At 39.2% G+C, this 20912-nt stretch overlaps 1 protein-coding gene across 1 annotated transcript in view; it reads right to left on the bottom strand.

The window, feature by feature from the left end:
- Nucleotides 1-7082: 7082 nt before the first annotated feature.
- The window catches only part of igsf9bb (immunoglobulin superfamily, member 9Bb), a 141844-nt gene continuing 128014 nt past the window's right edge, over nt 7083-20912 (bottom strand). The window contains exons 19-20 of the mRNA XM_039617960.1: nt 18728-18855; nt 7083-11832 (exon numbers count right to left, since the gene is read on the bottom strand). Of these exons, the coding sequence (XP_039473894.1) occupies nt 11618-11832; nt 18728-18855 (343 nt within the window). The 3' untranslated portion in view covers nt 7083-11617. The remainder of the gene's footprint in view (nt 11833-18727; nt 18856-20912) is intronic.

The raw sequence follows: 20912 nt of genomic DNA, 5'->3' as shown, positions 1-20912 counted from the left end.
CAATACCTACAAACACCTGCAGCGCGACTTTTGTTGTGATTTGGCGCTATATAAATACAATTGAATTGAATTGAATTGAACCTGCAGCAAATATTTTCTCAAAATCCTGGACTCCGTTTTGTAATCACCTTGAGAAAGCTCACGTTATATGAACATGTACCATGGCACTGCAATTTCCCTGTTTATTACATATTCATGACATTTAATTCATTATGGATACTGGTAGTTTCTAATTTTAATGGGTTTTTTTTCTTTTTTGTCTTTCTCTATTGATTATTATTATTATTGTGCTATTATCTCAGCGCTTGAGCTGTATTTGTTCGTTGATGGGGTTTTCTATGCTGGAAAAATTAAAATAAAATATTGAAAAAAAAATGCTTAACTGTGCTGTTGTTTTTTTGTTGGTGTTGTTGTTGTTTGTTTGTTTGTTTGTGTTTACACAGAAGAGAATATCAAGCTGTAGGGTTGCTGTTTCCTTAAGGATTGGGTTTCCATACCTGATCGGGTAGGGACAACATCCACCCAGACAGTGTTTTCTAAGCAAGCAGACCAAAATTATACAAGTAGCTCTAATTTTCAATAATAGCAAAACCACTCTTATCAGCTAAGAACAGACAACTGAGTACAGTATACATTGTCCGCATCCTCACCAACAATTTAGTTGGGAACAAGAAGATGGGAAAAATGCTGACTGATGAGTTTGGATTTCTGCCGTGACATTCTGGTGGGAAAGTCAGAATTTGATGTAAACAACACGAAATTGCTGGTTGTGTAATTAAATAACACATCCTACCAACCATGTCCATCCCTAGGACCACTGTACACCACTGTTTTACTGGCTGCTTGCAGCAGGATAACGCATCATGGCACAAAGCTCAAATCAAATTGCTATGACAATGAGTTCACTGTACTCAGATGGCCTCCACAATCACAAATCTGCAGAAACTGTGTAATGTCAACTGTAATGCTGTCATGTCAAAGGCAGTTCTGAAGGCAAGGGGCTACAGTAGCACGTATAAGTGTAGTTACTCTAATGTTCCCTTTCAACTGTAATTGCTTTCCATTCCATTACTGTCACTGAAAACTGCCTGTTGCATGATCATCAGGGTAAAAGTAACGTATGCATTTTTAAGTAGTGTTTTACAAAGAAATCTGCAATTTATAGCCAAAATGTCAAAAATATTAAAGCAGTATTTTCTCAAACTATGTCTGTTTATTTACAGAAATCTCAGCAGTTTCTGGAATTGCTTTCCTTTGATCATCTCACTAAAAATGAAGTTTACATTCATTTGGTTTGTAGTTTCATTTTCTTTTACATCAAATGTTGAGTACCATTTTACAAAAAAGGGGAAAAAAACAGCAACACAAAAGTCATGTTAGAAAATTTAAACATTTTAATAAATAAAAACTGATGTAATATACACCATTATGAATATACAACTACAACAAGCATACCAAGACATTTGAGATACAAAAAATTGACAGTTCAATTTAGATGCTTTAAAAGCTTCAATTTTTAGGAAGAGTGGGGAGGTGAGCAGTGATTACAATAGTCATACATTCCTGTTAGTGTTTGTGCCAACAAATATCCAAAAGCATCACGAGGACTGATTTCTCAGAGATGGGGAACATAAAAATGGATAAGATACACATTTGGACTAAAGATTTCCATGAAAAGACATTTTGAGGTACTGAGTTGTCTACTCCTGTAATTAACAATGAACACACTTATGTTTGTGTTGTTTTCCAGATGCACTGTAACTCAAAGTATTCCTTTGTATCACAGGAAGACTGAACAATTAAGAGAAGACAATGAGCACAGTTCTGTTTAAAAGAAAAAAAACATTGTATTGCATTTTGTGATGAGAAAGAAAGAAAGTTTTCAAAAGGTTTCATGTGATATTTGAACTTAATACACAATGAACCAAAGGAGTATCCAAGTAGGTTGAAAAAGCATCTTTAGGAGACACTTTTTAGATGCTTTTTCTGGTCTTCAAACATAGCGATGCTACAGGCTGCTCCTTTTCATGGGGATTTTTGGGGTAATTTGAATCATCGATTTAAACTACCACCTAGCATTAAAGAGCACCTGCAGGGAGTTAGCATGATTCTTTGATCTTATACAATGTCTCTCCAGGGATTTTAAATGATGTTGATGTCTATTGAAAGTCACGGTGACCTTATTAGTTTACTCAGCACCAAACACAATGTGTGGATACTATTTGCAGCCACAAATACAGAAAACTTTAAACAACTCTAAAGTCTCAAAAAAAAATCAGTTTAAAAAAAATCATCATGATGTGTTTTTGAGTGAATCACCTATTACATTTCCTTGCTTTCAAATTTGCCACTCCAAATGTTACTCCAATTGAATCTGTGTATTCCCTGAAACAACAGCAGTCAAAGAAAACCTCCTGGAACATATAAGAGAACCAGGACAAACGACTGGCCAGACAACAACCTACATTGCAGTACAGTACAGGATTGTGTAGCTACATTTTGTCTGAAGCAAGGAAATACCTAACTTAAAAAAAAGCACCACAGATGTTTTTAAATAGCACCAGTTGTCAGAATGTATATGACGTGTTTCTTGTCCTTTTCTTTTTGGCAATGTACAGCAGTGAACTGAATGTCTGGAGTAACTTTTAGCAGCTGCTGCAATGCTCAACCTCCATTTGAGTGCGAAATCCAGGAGAATGTTCAGTAACTTGCACATGCTTCAGTTTCCAACAAAAATCAAACATTTGGAGCCCCCCTTACATCAGTTTCAAAACAGCAGCACAAAGCACTGCTTCTGTTACACATATACTGAAATATACACATATACACTGTCAAATATTATCAGTCTGCACAGTTTGTGAATTCCATAAATATAACCTACAATTAGATTTCTGTGCTCTAATGTGTGAAGATTGCAAGAGAGCACCGTACCGATTCTTTCATGCCAAAGTAGATTCAAAAATGTTTAACTGCAGTAGCCAAAAAGGTCTAAAAAAAAAAGGTCTAATAATGTTAACCTAACACAGAGAAATACTCTTTTCCATAATGAACACATAAGCAGTGTGGTGGAATGAAGGTGCAAAAATAATTGAACAGGTACATTTGCAAATGTACATTACTATAAAAACTAGCTCGCTGCATCCTTCTCTGAGATTCTCTGTGTGATAGACAATGAGATATACAGTACAGTGTGGTGCACCATTCTCTTTTGTTTTGTATACAATTAAACATACATAATTCTCTACTTTGTGTACAATTCTGCAGCGCTACAATATAAAGCAGTAGATGGATATAAAAATAATAGAATAGAATATAGACTTATACATTCTTGAAAACAAGTACTGTCCCCAAATATAGATAGTCATGTGTATATATATATGTGTATATATATATATATATACATATATATATTCTGTCTCTATATTATTTTATTATTAAACTAATTTCTAGGATTTAGAACATTTCCATCACTCACGTATGTTATGGACACTGTTACATCATGTTATAATGTGTCACTAAGCACACCCTACTACAGTTCGCACCCAATATAGTCGATGTGCATTGTAGTTTCTTCTACACGTACACACACACAAAAATGATGTATGTGCATATATATATATACACACACATATACATATATATATATATATATATATATATATATATATATATATATATATATATATATATATATATATATATGTATTTGAGAGGCGTGAGACAATGGATGTTAATTTCAGATATTATTTACATGGTAGTAAAAACTTTTTTCTTAAACTGTAATCTGTTTTCTACACTTTAGTTTGTAATGTAGTTTAGTACATTACTCCATGCTGAAGTAATACATCTGCATATGTATTACTTGCAGCTGTCTGCTGCTGGCTTTTAAGTAGCTTTTGTTTGTAAGTCTATTATTACTGTACATCCTTTCTTCAATCAAAGGATGCCTTTTTTCAACAACAAACTGTACTCAAAAGTGTTTAACAAATATGATTATGTTAGTTATTTATGGGCTTGTAGTCCCCATGATCAATGTGCGAAAAGATTTCACAGACATGTGAGCTGTTTTTTCAGATTAGTGATGTATGATGGATTTCATCACTATAACAGTTTGCAGTTCATAGCTATGATGTTAAAGCAGTATCAAAGCAACCTCTGTGATAATGACTAACAATTACTGATGCCAGTGTTTACATATAAACTGCAAATTTGGGCTCATAAAAAATAATGAAAATGAGGAAAAAGATGAGTCTAGGTGCATTTCGCAACTAAATGTATTTTGTAAGTAAACAAACATTTTTCTTTAACATGTGCAGCATGTATTAGCACCAGGTATTCTTTCTCATTTAGCACATGGGGTAAAATCCTCTTTAGCATTTAAAAATGTGAACATCTTCAACAATATGATGACTGGTCACTGAAAGAGGTGCTCCTCAGTTCAGGGACTGAGTGATACAGTACTGAGATTTTCCTCGAAAAGTGTCTTTGAATGTGTGATTTAAAAATATGTGAAATTTTTGCTTCAGTACCATCAACTGCAAATCATCATATTTGGCTCAAAATGTAGAGCAGTATAGTGAGCTGAGTAATACATGATTTCACAAAGACACCCTAATCAAGCATGGGTTTTGTGTGTGTGTGTGTGTGTGTGTGTGTGTGTGTGTGTGTGTGTGTGTGTGTGTGTGTGTGTGTGTGTGTGTGTGTGTGTGTCCAAAGTACAGTTTGTGATCTACACGGAGGGAAAAAAATGATGTAAATTATAAAAAAAAAATAAATACATGAAATATCTCTAAAAAAGACAAATTGATACTTTGAATTTATTTTGTGAATCAACTTTGATCTAATTTTGAGAGAGATGTTATTGCCACATTCAGTGCAAAAATACACTACCAATCTTTCTTACATTACAAAATGTAATAGCAGATTTGGTAATGTCTTTTTTCATTGCCAAACTATGAGTATTTTTCTCTTTAAAATATTTATTTCTGCATATATATATTCAGGATGCAAAGGTCAGGCAACTTTTACACCTTAAAATAACTGCTTCAGACTCTCATAACTGTCCTGGGAAAGGTGCGTAATGCTTTATAACACAATGTAACACACTATCACCAATGAGTCTTCACCTAGCTAGAGGACAAAACTACCTTTGTATTCTCAATATGGAAACAATGGCAGCAGCAATGTGAAAGAACATGACATTTACAGAAGGGAAAAGAGAGCGAGTAAGAGACTGAAAAATAATAAGTGTTGGAAAGTCTGAAAGGTTGCCAGGCAGATACTTAGCTCGCCTTCTTGCTGTTGGACTGATAAGTAATATTGGCTAATCTCTGATGTCTAGAGTTTTTACAATTACTTTGTAATAATTGTAGATTTATCTATGTTAGCAAAGCTGTCAACTAGCTAGTTTGTATAGTAAAGGCAGAGGTTTAACTGTTAGACATCTAGTTAACTATGATAACATTGGCTCTGACATTGTGATTACAGGTTTTAATCTTTCAGCTTGTCATGGAGAAACGGTGTATTACAACTGTAGGGATGGCCATGTGCAAAAATACAGATGTAAGTCTTTTTATTAATATATACCTCCACAGAGCTAACATGACATGGTAACATGTCGGTAACATGGCCTAACATACACTTACAAAGACATACTGAGGTAGTACATCTACCTGTCCTAATTAGCAGGACATCTAGAAACAATTCTGAAGTCTTAAATCCTCTGACTAATCAAACCCATAGCACATGTTTTTGCCACCTGCACTCTGCTGTTGCAAATATATTTGTGATATTTGTAAAATCTGAGTTGCATTATTCACCAAAGTAAGTAAACAGCTTTTTACAGTTAGTTTGATTTTGATTGTTCAGCTAAAGATTTTAATTGTGGCTTCTATCTTAAAAGCAAGACCACTGTTGCCACACCTCTTTCTCAGAGTGTTTGCTCTGGTAGTGCAAATCCCAGTTTTTGTCAGCATCACTCAATCGTTTATACCATGCAGACTATATCTTCCAATATACATTATTTACATGGACAAGTTAAGAGGTTAACAGTAATTTTTTGTCGAGATAGATGACCTTTCCCTTGGCCTATTTAAGATTTCTCAGCTGTCCTCACTCACCTAAGTCTAATTAAAGCCTTTGGTGATCAAACAATGCAAAGTCACACAGTTGTACAACTACAGTTGCTAAGCTAAAGAGCTGTTCTTGTGACTTTATATACACGTACTTGAACAGGGGCAGCCTGTTCCACCTGTCACAGGGCAAGAGGCCAGCTACACCAATGACAGGTTGCTAGTCTGTCACAGGTCTAACACAGACAGAAAGAACCCATGCAGACAACATGCAGACAACCCCTGCACAGAAAGGCCCCAGGGTGGATTCGAACACAAGACTAGATTTCTTTGAGGTGACACTGCTAACTGCTGCACCACTATGCCATTCCCTACTGATACCAGATACATTCAAATAAGTCTGGAAAGAGTGTTATTCAAGACAAAAAACAAAAATGCCACTAAACACAAATGCGTGTTCTACATGCAATCAGTGAATGAAAAGTGGGATGTAATTCTGAGTCTGAGACAACAGCGATGTCAGAGATGTGTCTGTATTAAACCTGCCCCATGCTGAATAAGTAGCTGTCATTGTTCCAACACAAGTTCTGGGTGGAAATCTGGTTGACTGGTAGGCGATGAGATGCAAAGTCAGTGAAACATGAGCTCGATATTCATCATGTTCTCAGGCCACTATAGAAGTGATACAGAGGACTGAGTAGACCCTACTGTGTGTGCTTTGGGAGACTTGACTCTCAAACTGAAAAATATACACTGGCTATGGCTATAGTGTATTTCCATATGGACATAAATTGGGAAAATATATCAATTGCTCTCATTGCATGCATATCGACAAATATTACTAAAATATGCAATTTCTGGTTTTACATTTTACAATATATAGACTAATTAATTTCAATATAGAAACCTCTGTATACATTAGCTCACTTAAAATTCTTTTCAAATGTGAAATAAATACAACATAGAATAATATGTTGACTATTTAGTTAATTAGCAAAGTGAGCTTTCAGATATATGTATTTTAGAAATAATTCATTAAGAGATTTAAGTATACTGGTACAACATGTCAGTATAGTATGTACATTACAAGATATCAATCACATTAACTCAGTTTTGTTTTAAAGGTGCTTTGTTAAATTACCCCCTGCAGAATCTAATTAAATATTTGACTCATAGGGGACAGTATGCTGAAATGCTTATGGATGTATGCTGCTGATCTTTTAAACCCTGATATTTCTTTTTAGTCCTATCTGCAGTTCTTCAAGAGGCTTTTCCTTTTGGAGGCCTCTGTCACTAATACCAATAACAATAAAGGGCTATTCTATTCTATTCTATTCTGAAGGTATTTTTAACCAGTTGCCTGCTTAAATAAAGGTTACAAATTGGTATTGCCCAGTCCAGGCCTAGTTTAACTTCAGCTAATATATTAAACATTGTACATAAACATTTTGTAAAGAAAGCCAAAGTGGCTGTTTGTTCACATTCTCCTAATATCATTAGTTAACTAATTGTCATTAAATAATGATGCTTAACTTACAAAGCATTTAAACCCGACTGATATAGGATTTTTAAGGCAGTTATCGATATTTGGTAATTTAAAATTTCAATAAATCAGCCGATTGTTTTCTTTTTTCAGACATATGACATGTAAACAGATTTTCCTAACATTTGTCATATGTAGTTAATTATGAGTCCTTAGTAAGGTAATATGACAGATTAAAAATAATCTGTTATACAGTCACAATAAGTCACGGATTACAGATTTACGCTCTGTCCGACTTTGCTCAGATCAGCTGGTTGTTAATTTATTATTTGTGGCATTTTAAAGTTGTGAAGCAAACAGGAAAGTTGCAGGACGCTCTGTGTTGGATAAACTAAGTGTCTTTAAATCCTTGATATAAACTCTTTAAAGGAAGTTGCAAGACTGTTCTAAAATGTATTCCATTATTTTAAAATAATTTCTTAGAAATGCCAATTTTAGGCAATTACAAATTTATTTTACTCATAATTCATTTGTTTCTTCTTAGAACTGTAAATATAATTGTAATAATCTATAACAAATCTTGAGGATATTATAGCTCATTTTTATGCATTTATCTTGGGACTTCATCCACTTTGTGACATGCAAATAGTTTCAGTCCTCTCTGTTTTAGCCTACAAACTGCCACAGCACCATATTTCCTCCACTCACCGAGAGAGCCGACAGCAACACACACACACCAAGGTCTGCTTAAATGAAATAAACTGTGGTGTATTCAACTGGCACAAAGCAAATTAAACTTTTGAATTGCTGTCAAAATACAGCTTTTCAAATCTTGATGCCTCAGACAGGGAGTTCATGGAAGAAGGCTTCCCTGTTCTTCTTTCAACAGGATTCTGAAACCAATCACCACTCACACCAAAAGCCTGCTCACATTGTGGAAATGGAAGTGGTATTTGCAATCATTTATGGATGCATCACTCATGGTTTCCCCAGCATCTCACGAGCCTCTCTTTGCCATCGCTACTACATCACCTCTGAGGAGATAGCTATTTAGCCTTAAGTTGGTGCTTAAGGGGCATCCGGACATGTAGCTACTAGCAGCGATGTGGCAACCAGAGACCACAGAAAGTCAATGACATTCAGCAACTTCAACAACGACTGAACTAAAAGTTAAAGACACGAAGTGGGCGGAACCCAAGTTAAACATTTTGCATCTTCAAGATGAGAGACTGAAGCATCTGCCAATGAGTGCGGAGGATACCAGTGATTGACCGAAGGCATGCTAAACTCATTAGAAGGTTACCTAAGTCTTGAATGACCGCTGGCAACTTACTATCAGTGACAAAAAGAATATGTGACATGCAGAGGAGTCCCTGTGTGGGGACCCCCTTCATAAAGAATATAAAAAGCAACATTCAGGACTTTCACTTTTGTTGACCTTGTCCCTAAACGCAGCACAGCATTTATAGATTGGAGCAGGTCTTGTTAACAAAATGTTACCAGTAATTTCTATAGGAGGAGTGAAGCCAACTTATTCTGACTAAAACTCTTATTATTGGTTTTTGGAAGTGGAAAATGTGGTTAAAGTTATATGAATTAACATAGTTATTTCCACAATAAGTGCATTATCTGGAGCTTCTCTATGTTTTTCTTTTTCGTATAACGTGTGTCAAGTCAGGACTCTCCTGTTATATGTTTTCTTTTCTTTTAGCTTGTTTATTCATGTATTATGAACGCACTCAGAAGATTTAGTTACAGCAGCCGTTTTATTAGATAGATCTAAATGAAAAAAAGAATCACATCTATTCCAGAATTGCTCCTGCATTTCAGAAGGCCCATCTAAAATTGCTCTTTATGAAAGCATTTATTGTGGAAATACCTCATACAAGCAAGTAAATGTAGTCACTGAAAAAATGTCTGATTTTAGAAGACTGCTGGGATTAGCAGCTCAAAATCACAAGAAATAAAGAAATAAATAGATTAAGATGCACATCACCACTGTCATATTAATCAACCTCCATTGTTCTCATATTGCAACATGTCACCATGACACCTACAAGTGAATACACCTTCTATTGATAAAAATCCACACACAACAAAAGCTTGATTGTTTTTTTGTTTGTTTTTTTAACGTACACACCCCTCATCTGCGAATTCCATAATGTAACAAGAAGCAGCATGTGTACTGTGTAATATAGCTGAGTTTCTGATGTTATGGCACTTTTGTTACTCATCCAATCATAAAAAAATGAACTGTGTAGCTGTGTAGCATCCAGCACATCCATCACATGTTAAACACACTTCCTAATCTGTGGAATCAATATTTGAACCAATCTGTGAAAATACAGCAAAAACATTCGGCTCACTGTGTGTGACCTTCAGTGCCACACAGCGTTTTCTTGGAGCATAGATGGAGTCTCAGCAAATGACAAGCACATAAATAGAAACTGGCCAAAAGAAGCAGATATAAAAAACACAAATAAAAAACATTAAATAAAGTTTGACACAAATGAAACAGGCAAAGATTAAGGCCAAATAAAGCCATTGTTTTATGCCCTCCTAAATAAATATGAAGCAAAATTGTAAGTATACACACACACACACACGTGTATATATATATGTATCTGAAATGGCACAAAATCCCTAAAATTGTTTCTTTCCGTTCACTGAATTGTTTTTGGCATAAATTTCAGAAGCGGATTTGCAGCCCTCTAAACTAACTAAAGTAGAAGAAGTGAGGTGTAAAAGAAGAGACAGGACGTGGACAAGATTTTGCTCCAGTGCAAACCGTTCTGAGATGTGAGAAGCTGGAATTAAAATTCAAGTGCAAATAATTGGAGCAGCTGTATAACTTTATAATCAATCGAATCAGCAGCTAAATAGAAATCGCAATATTTTTTGTTATTAAATGGCCACATTGGAGGGTGCCAGATTTGTTGTAATATTATGTGGAATAAAGACAAGCCCTGTTTGGTTCCCATCTGTCAGTGAAAAACTACACAGAGTGAAGATTAGGCCGAGTAAGTAAAGCTAAAGGTAATGTTTCTGTTTCCTTTCACGACAAGCCCTTTTCCTGCTCATTCAGCACAGAGCAGAAAAGAGCTGATGAGTAAAGACGTGAATCTTTCTTGAACAGATAAACTATATGTTCACTGTTTGCACATTTGGAAACAAATATAAAAACAGGTACATAAAAAAGCAACAATAATGAAAATATGAGTAAAAAGGCTAGTTTGTTCTTCTGGCTGATCCAGGTGGTTGTGTGGTCTCGTGTCCTGTGCTCTGAGGTATACTTGGTAGGAAGTGAGAACACCCATATTTGTGAGGCGAGTTTCTCGGCAGATAAGAGATGCTGCTGGCGGAGAGAGGTTCTTATAGAAGATGCTGTAAACGGAGACCCGCAGGATGGGGAGAGAGGATTGGCTCAGCACAAGAAACAGGACCCGAGGCTGGAGGGAATGTTAAAAATAAGAATATGAAGACTGGACTAGGAAAATAGTCGTTACGAAAATCAGCAAAATGGTTGGCTGTATTTTTTCTAGTTAATGATTTTGCACTGGAGTAAAATTTTGGACAAATGTGTCAGTTATCACTTAAATCTTTAGAGGTCTAAACATTTTTTTTAAATGGAATACTACTTGATGTAAGAACAGAAGATTGCTGTGTCTTTGGGTCTCCAAAGCAGGACGTCAAATAATCCAAAATTTTGGGGAGGAAATGCCTCAAAACCACGAGTCCAATCAAAGATGGCATTAATCTGAATTTTTTTAAACAAAAACATATGTGTGGCTTCTGATAATATTTCTCTTATTTCTGCTTTTTTGAAGAAATTCATGTGGTTAATTCATGAAAACAGCAGAATGCTTACTAATGCAAACTAAACTGACCAAGGGGTGCAGCTGCAGAATAAACCAAAATCTGAATGCTGAAATTTTGTGCCACTCCCCTTTGCAGGTAATAAACTGCGACGATTCTAGTGACAGTATTCTTTTTTCTTTCAGCTGAGATGTAGCTAGTGCAGTGTCATTTTGGAAAGGGGAGCTGTATTGCACAGCTGTGACTTTCAGAGGAGGGTGGCATGGTCTAGGTCTGTGTTGTCCATGCTAGCCAAAATAGCTTTCTGGTCCTCCTGAATTGGACGACGGTAAAGCAGAGCAGAAAAGCGAATATATGGGTCATGGAGAATGGGCCGTTTCTTCTTTTTGCGGAGGTAGAGAGCTTCTTCGGGCTGGAGTACCTGAGAGGTGTAGGCCTGCTGGGTCTGAGAGGTGGAGACACCTGGAGGCAAAGAGACAAACAGGCAGGTCATAGCCACCACACTCAAGGTGGAAATGCTGTTCCAACACTTTCCCTGAAATGATGCTTTGCTTCTGGGCAGGAGTAGATCAACTCCATGATGTACCCACAAGTCCAGTTTTTCTGTAATACACTATGAATCTTGAGCCAGCAGGCAGTCAGCTTATTTTAATAACTGGAAACAGTGATTTTTACTTTTACACTGACGACAAACTCCACTATACCTGCATCTGATATACCTCATTTAAACTAGAAATTAAAAACTAAAATATATCTCAATATGCAATCTGTAAGTTCATGCACAACGTATGCCAGGCCACAAGTGCTGCTAAGTCAGGTCATATAACACGGTCAAAAGTCTGTTTTTTTTTTTAAATTACAATGTAGGCATTTTATCCTATGCTTTTTGGATTTACACTATGCTAAGCTAAGCTGGCTCTAGCAATGAGAATGCTCCCTAAGATGACACTTTGAGCTTGTTGCATAAACGTCACCAACTCTCTGCTGTGCAGTAACTCCAAACCTCTGGCATTAACATCAGCACAAAAACGGTATTTTAATTCATTTGAAAGCCTGATGCTGAGCCTCGTCCACCCCAGCTGTGAAACTCAGAAACCAGTCTTACTTGTTATCATCTATCGTCCACCTGGGCCTTACACTGAGTTTCTGTTTGATTTCTCAGACTTTTTATCTGATTTAGTGCTCAGCTCAGATAAAATAATTATTGTGGGTGATTTTAACATTCGTGTAGATGCTAAAAATGACAGCCTCAACATCGCATTTAATCTGTTATTAGACTCAATTGGCTTCTCTCAAACTGTCAAAGAACCCACCCACCACTAATCACACTCTAGATCTTGTTTTAACATATGGCATAGAAACTGAACATTTAACAGTGTTTCCTGAAAACCCTCTGCTGTCTGATCATTTCCTGATAACATTCACATTTACAATAATTGATTACACAGCAGTGGAGAGTAGACTTTATCACAGTAGATGTCTTTCTGAAAGTGCTGTAACTAAGTTTAAGAATATAATCCACCCACTGTTATCATCTTCAATGTCCTGTACCAACATAGAGCAGAGCAGCTATCTGAACGCTACTCCAACAGAGGTCGATTATCTTGTTAGTAATTTTACCTCCTCACTACGCATGCGACTCTGGATACTGTAGCTCCTGTGAAAACTAAGGCCTCAAATCAGAAGTACCTGACTCCATGGTATAATTCTCAAACACGTAGCCTAAAGCAGATAACTCGTAAGCTGAGAGGAAATGGCGTGTCACAAATTTAGAGGATCATCATTTAGCCTGGAGAAATAGTTTGTTGCTTTATAAGAAAGCCCTCCATAAAGCCAGAACATCTTACTATTCGTCACTGATTGAAGAAAATAAGAACAACCCCAGGTTTCTCTTCAGCACTGTAGCCAGGCTGACAAACAGTCAGAGCTCTACTGAGCCAACCATCCCTTTAACGTTAACTAGTAATGACTTCATGAACTTCTTCACAAATAAAATTTTAGTCATTAGAGAAAAAATTACCAATAATCATCCCACAGATGTAATATTATCTACAGCTACTTTTAGTACCATTGATGTTAAGTTAGACTCTTTTTCTCCAATTGATCTTTCTGAGTTAACTTCAATAATTACTTCCTCCAAACCATCAACGTGTCTTTTAGACCCCATTCCTACAAAACTGCTCAAAGAAGTCCTGCCATTAATTAATTCTTCGATCTTAAATATGATCAACCTATCTCTAATAATCAGCTATGTACCACGGGCCTTCAAGCTGGCTGTAGTTAAACCTTTACTTAAAAAGCATCTCTAGACCCAGCAGTCTTAGCTAATTATAGGCCAATCTCCAACCTTCCTTTCATATCAAAAATCCTTGAAAGAGTAGTTGTTAAACAGCTAACAGATCATCTGCAGAGGAATGGCTTATTTGAAGAGTTTCAGTCAGGTTTCAGAGCTCATCACAGCACAGAAACAGCTTTAGTGAAGGTTACAAATGATCTTCTTATGGCCTCTGACAGTGGACTCATCTCTGTGCTTGTCCTGCTAGACCTCAGTGCTGCGTTCGATACTGTTGATCATAATATTCTATTAGAGCGATTAGAGCACGCTGTAGGTATTACAGGTACTGCGCTGCAGTGGTTTGTATCATATCTATGTAATAGACTCCAATTTGTACATGTAAATGGAGAGTCCTCTTCACACACTAAGGTTAATTATGGTGTTCCACAGGGTTCAGTGCTAGGACCAATTCTGTTTACATTATACATGCTTCCCTTAGGCAGCATCATTAGAAGACATAGCATACAGGGAGTGCAGAATTATTAGGCAAATGAGTATTTTGTCCACATCATCCTCTTCATGCATGTTGTCTTACTCCAAGCTGTATAGGCTCGAAAGCCTACTACCAATTAAGCATATTAGGTGATGTGCACTGTGTATAGTGCTGGCTGAGCGCTACTGACGTCGACTGAGAAAATTGTCAGGCGGTGGAAGGAATACTTCGAGGACCTCCTTAATCCCACTGACACGTCTTCCGAGGAGGAAGCAGAGTCTGGGGATGAGGGGAATGACCCGCCAATTTCCGGGGGCGAGGTCACTGAGGCAGTTAAACAACTCCTTGGTGGCAGAGCCCCTGGTGTTGATGAGGTCCGCCCCGAGTTCCTGAAGGCTCTGGATGTTGTAGGGCTGTCCTGGTTGACACGCCTCTACAATGTTGCGTGGAGATCAGGGGCAGTACCCCTGGATTGGCAGACCGGGGTGGTGGTCCCCATCTTTAAGAAGGGAGACCGGAGGTGTGTTCCAACTACAGGGGATCACACTCCTCAGCCTCCTGGGAAAGTCTATGCCAGGGTGCTGGAAAGGAGAGTTCGTCCGTTAGTCGAACCTCGGATACAGGAGGAACAATGCGGTTTTCGTCCTGGTCGCGGAACACTGGACCAGCTCTTTATCCTCTCAAGGATACTTGAGGGTGCATGGGAGTTTGCCCAACCAGTATACATGTGTTTTGTGGACTTGGAGAAGGCATTCGACCGTGTCCCTCGGGTGTCCTGTGGGAGCTGTTGCGGGAGTATGGGGTGTCTGGCCCATTGCTACGGGCCATTCGATCCCTATACAACCGTTGCAAGAGTTTGGTTCGCATTGCCGGCAATAAGTCGGACTCGTTTCCGGTGGGTGATGGGCTCCGCCAGGGCTGCCCTTTGTCACGGTTCTGTTCATAATTTTTATGGACAGGATTTCTAGGCGCAGCCAAGTGGCGGAGGGCTTTCACCGGTGGCCTCAGAATCTCATCTCTGCTTTTTGCAGATGATGTGGTTCTGTTGGCTTCATCAGGTGAAGGCCTCCAGCTCGCACTGGAGCAGTTCGCAGCCGAGTGTGAAGCAGCGGGAATGAGGATCAGCACCTCCAAATCTGAGGCCATGGTTCTCAGCCGGAAAAGGGTGGAGTGCCCACTCCGGGTCGGGATGAGTTCCTGCCCCAAGTGGAGGAGTTCAAGTATCTCGGGGTCTTGTTCGCGAGTGATGGGAGAAGGGGCGGAGATCAACAGGCGGATTGGTGCTGCGGCTGCAGTGATGCGGACGCTGCACCGGTCCGTCGTGGTGAAGAGGGACCTGAGTGTAAAAGCGAAGCTCTCAATTTACCGGTCGATCTCGTCCCTACCCTCACCTATGGCCACGAGCTGTGGGTAGTGACCGAAAGAACGAGATTGCGGATACAAGCGGCAGAAATGAGCTTCCTCCGAAGGGTGGCTGGCCTCTCCCTTAGAGATAGGGTGAGAAGTTCGGCCATCCGGGAGGGGCTCAGAGTAGAGCCGCTGCTCCTCCACATCAAAAGGAGCCAGTTGAGGCGGTTCGGGCATCTGACAAGGATGCCTCCTGGGCGCCTCCTGGGTGAGGTGTTCGGGCATGTCCCACGGGAGGAGGCCCAGGGCAGACCCAGGACACGCTGGAGAGATTATATCTCTCGGCTGGCCTGGGAACGCCTTGGTATTCCCCCGGATAAGCTGGAGGAGGTGGCTGGGGAGAGGGAGGTCTGGGCTTCTCTGCTTAGGCTGCTGCCCCCGCGACCCGGCCTCGGATAAAGTGGATGAAGATGGATGGATGGATGGAGGTGATGTGCATCTCTGTAATGAGAAGGGGTGTGGTCTAATGACATCAACACCCTATATCAGGTGTGCATAATTATTAGGCAACTTCCTTTCCTTTGGCAAAATGGGTCAAAAGAAGGACTTGACAGGCTCAGAAAAGTCAAAAATAGTGAGATATCTTGCAGAGGGATGCAGCAGTCTTAAAACTGCAAAGCTTCTGAAGCGTGATCAGCGAACAATCAAGCGTTTCATTCAAAATAGTCAACAGGGTCGCAAGAAGCGTGTGGAAAAACCAAGGCGCAAAATAACTGCCCATGAACTGAGAAAAGTCAAGCGTGCAGCTGCCAAGATGCCACTTGCCACCAGTTTGGCCATATTTCAGAGCTGCAACATCACTGGAGTGCCCAAAAGCACAAGGTGTGCAATACTCAGAGACATGGCCAAGGTAAGAAAGGCTGAAAGACGACCACCACTGAACAAGACACACAAGCTGAAACGTCAAGACTGGGCCAAGAAATATCTCAAGACTGATTTTTCTAAGGTTTTATGGACTGATGAAATGAGAGTGAGTCTTGATGGGCCAGATGGATGGGCCCGTGGCTGGATTGGTAAAGGGCAGAGAGCTCCAGTCCGACTCAGGCGCCAGCAAGGTGGAGGTGGAGTACTGGTTTGGGCTGGTATCATCAAAGATGAGCTTGTGGGGCCTTTTCGGGTTGAGGATGGAGTCAAGCTCAACTCCCAGTCCTACTGCCAGTTTCTGGAAGACACCTTCTTCAAGCAGTGGTACAGGAAGAAGTCTGCATCCTTCAAGAAAAACATGATTTTCATGCAGGACAATGCTCCATCACGCGCGTCCAAGTACTCCACAGCGTGGCTGGCAAGAAAGGGTATAAAGAAGAAAAACTAATGACATGGCCTCCTTGTTCACCTGATCTGAACCCCATTGAGAACCTGTGGTCCATCATCAAATGTGAGATTTACAAGGAGGGAAAACAGTACACCTCTCTGAACAGTGTCTGGGAGGCTGTGGTTGCTGCTGCACGCAATGTTGATGGTGAACAGATCAAAACACTGACAGAATCCATGGATGGCAGGCTTTTGAGTGTCCTTGCAAAGAAAGGTGGCTATATTGGTCGCTGATTTGTTTTTGTTTGTTTTTGAATGTCAGAAATGTATATTTGTGAATGTGGAGATGTTATATTGGTTTCACTGGTAAAATAAATAATTGAAATGGGTATATATTTGTTTTTGTTAAGTTGCCTAATAATTATGCACAGTAATAGTCACCTGCACACACAGATATCCCCTAAAATAGCTAAAACTAAAACAAACTAAAAACTACTTCCAAAAACATTCAGCTTTGATATTAATGAGTTTTTTGGGTTCATTGAGAACATGGTTGTTGTTCAATAATAAAATTATTCCTCAAAAATACAACTTGCCTAATAATTCTGCACTCCCTGTAGTTAGGGCTGGACCAGGTGACCCTGAATCCTCCCTTAGTTGTGCTGCAATAGACGTAGGCTGCCGGGGATTCCCATGATGCATTGAGTTTTTCCTTTCCAGTCACCTTTCTCACCCACTATGTGTTAATAAACCTCTCTGCATTGAATCATATCTGTTATTAATCTCTCTTCCACAGCATGTCTTTATCCTGTCTTCCTTCTCTCACCCCAACCGGTCGCAGCAGATGGCCCCGCCCCTCCCTGAGCCTTGCTGGAGGTTTCTTCCTGTTAAAAGGGAGTTTTTCCTTCCCACTGTCGCCAAAGTGCTTGCTCATAGGGGGTCATATGATTGTTGGGTTTTTCTCTGTATCTATTATTGTACGATCTACTGTACAATATAAAGCGCCTTGAGGCGACTGCTGTTGTGATTTGGCGCTATATAAATAAAATTGAATTGAAATTGAAAAACTGCAGCAGTTTCTAGAAGCAAAGAGCTCTCATGTTTAATGTGTGGCTGTCCCAGTACTGTTTTCCATAAAATGTAAATCATGATATGTCAGTTGGCTTTTTAGCGCATATATTTTCATCTTGAACATTCAACTCTATTACAGTGCTGTACTCTGTTTTTGTTTAAATAGTGGGATTTTTAGGGAACTCGAGTGGTCAAGCAATAAGCTAGCATACTACTCAACCACTTGAGTCCCACTTTTCATAAAAAGCAGATGTTGATTGCAACATCTGATAGAAAAGGGTGTAATTTAATTTTCAGTGATGCCTCACTGTTTGCTTTTGGGAGTGTTTGGACTCAGAAACACTCCCAACACCTCCATCTGTCAAAAGTCTAGAAGTTTAGTTTAAGGAGAATAATCATTTTTAAGGACCTCGTGTCGTCTGGGGTAATGTTTTATGATTTTTGGCTCTCTTTTTAGAGGGGGGATGTTACCCTTTCTCCTTTAAGGTGGCATTCTAAAGCACTGCCCTGCACATTAAAATGATGCTGGAATGTGACAGGAAAGGCTCCTGACCAAATGTCAGCTGGTGACGAGCTTCAAAATGCCATGCTTGACAATCTTCTGAAAATGGCAGCAGGTCATTTCAAAGACATTTTCAAGATAAAACGGAACCTTGTTCCACTATAGCACAAGTGTCGAACTCCAGGCCTCGTGGGCCGGTGTCCTGCAGGTTTTAGATGTGTCCTTGATCCATCCCAGCTGATTTAAATGGCTAAATTACCTCGTCAACATGTCTTGAAGTTCTCCAGAACTTCCCCTGCAGTATAGAGACCTCAACAGTGGAAAAAATGAGAAAAAAACATTGAATGCTGGTTCACACCTGTTTTCTTTCTGGTCTTGGAGTTATTGTTGTTCATAGTCATCTTCTTGGCCTTTTTAATACGTTGGTATCTCAGTGCATCGATCCTCTCAGACCCTGAAAGGGCACTCTGCGCACCTCGACGTTTTCTGAATAAAGAAGAGAGAAAGAGGAAAAAAGGGGTAACTCCAGGCTAAACGTGGTCAGTGAACTGTATTTCTGCACTACGGAGCGCAACATAACCCAAACAATCTCAAAACAGCACTGCTCGTGCTAAGCGAGAGGTGCAGCACATTGCCAAAGGATCAATGTGAGACACCTATTGAGGCTTACCCAAGCTTTGCGATAAGAAAACCATGTGATTATGACTACTATAACCTTATACATCATCTGGATTTACTATGAAAATTTTTCACTAAATAAAATCCAGATTTCATTAAGTATTATGCACCTTGAAATTTCAGGGGCATTGAAGATATTTTGCTCAAATTGATCCAAACGATTTTCATCCAAAGAAAAACAGAGTATTTCACAACTCCTGAAGCTATCTATTGATCCCATTGGTTAGATTAGGTCAGTGAGAAAAGTTCCACTTAAAAAGACTTGCACTGTTGGTTTCAGAGGAACTGTTTCCAAAATGAAGATTACTAAATGGTCTTTCCAATTCACAAGTTTGCCGATTTGAATGTTTACTCTAAGAAGTATGGCATTTCTCTCTGAAAATAACAGATACAAATGTTTCCTTGGCGTGAAGTACATTTTTCGCAGCTGTTCATCACTTCCCTCCCATTCACAGAGGCACATGTGACAAGGCAGCCCCCAGATTTCTGCCACAAGCACGCGCTTGATTCTCTCAAGGCACAGAAAACAATATGCTTTACAGAGAGGCCATCTTCCCACCGTGGCTGCAGAGAGAAACCGAATGCTGTTAGTAGAGGGGGAGAATCACAGCTGAGCAACAAAGCATCATCAATATGTGTTCATAGACATGGATACTGTCTACAATGGGCTTCACCATGCTGACAGGGGGAGAGATGGCGGGAGGGGAAAATGACTACTTGGGAACAGTCACATAATGAAAAATAAGCCAAAGAAAAGCGAAGCACCAGGACAACAAATGTAACAAGAATTTATCCATATAATTGTTTCTTTTTTGAAACGGAAGAGCAATATTTAGCGATAGCATGCATGGCAGTTTGCACATGGAACACGACTTTAAAGGGGAATACATTCGAAAGCACTTCATTGGGCAGGTAACTCAAAGATTAAGGGGAACCTCAACCCTCCCTGGTTGCCCCGCTTTTATAAAACATTGGTTCTTTAGGAGAAAAAGAAGTGCAGAAGCTGCTTTGGCAGGGCACTTGCGTCACATGGCAGTGAGAACTGTTCTGCAGTCCACTTACAAGTGCAATTGTATACTTACAGGAGATGAATTGATTCATGCTCTCTACAGATGCTTTATGTAGAGGATTAAGGCCATGTGTCCACCAGGATTTTGTCCTAATTTATATAGAAATGCTCGTGGGGAGTGCTGGTCGTGGTTATCGTTATCTATGGCTGTTAAAAACTTTCTAGGACTCTAGTGCAATTTTATTAAAAGCTAAAATACTTTTAATTTCTTTGAGCTCTGAAGTTTAAACGCGCTACAATTTCATCACTGCCAAGAACATGCAACAGCACTGTCTGCTTCATATTTAAAGCAAAAACAAAAACAACCACAAGAAAACACAGTTGTCAACTATTCCTCCCAGTGGACACACAGCTTCAGGTGACATCACAACGCCAATCTTACGAAATATTTTATTGCCTTTAAAATATTTTCAATTGGGGTCGTACAATATAAGCATCTGTTATTTAGAAATGGCAGAATGTGTCACGCTTGAGGAGAATGCTAAAAGCATGTTTACAAAGTGATCTGAGAACAGAGTGTCTATGCGGAGGAAAGAAAAGGTCCACGCAGTCACTGTTTTATCGATTCACTCAGTGCCAAAGAGACAAAACACCAAAATCAACCTGTATGGTTTTTTTAAAGTAACTATCATTTTTCCTTGCCACTGGAGAAAAGCTAACCCTCTAAATTCATACACAACTTTAGGCAGAAGAAGACCAAGCTGCAAAAGCGGGATGATTCAACTAAGTATAACAGGTATATTTAAACTGAAGATCAAATTTTAATACAAATGGCTAAACAAAATAGTCCATCTTA

The sequence above is a fragment of the Oreochromis aureus genome, linkage group 10, assembly GCF_013358895.1.
Source record: "Oreochromis aureus strain Israel breed Guangdong linkage group 10, ZZ_aureus, whole genome shotgun sequence".
Lineage (NCBI taxonomy): Eukaryota > Metazoa > Chordata > Actinopteri > Cichliformes > Cichlidae > Oreochromis > Oreochromis aureus.
This window is presented reverse-complemented; position numbering and strand designations above follow the sequence as displayed.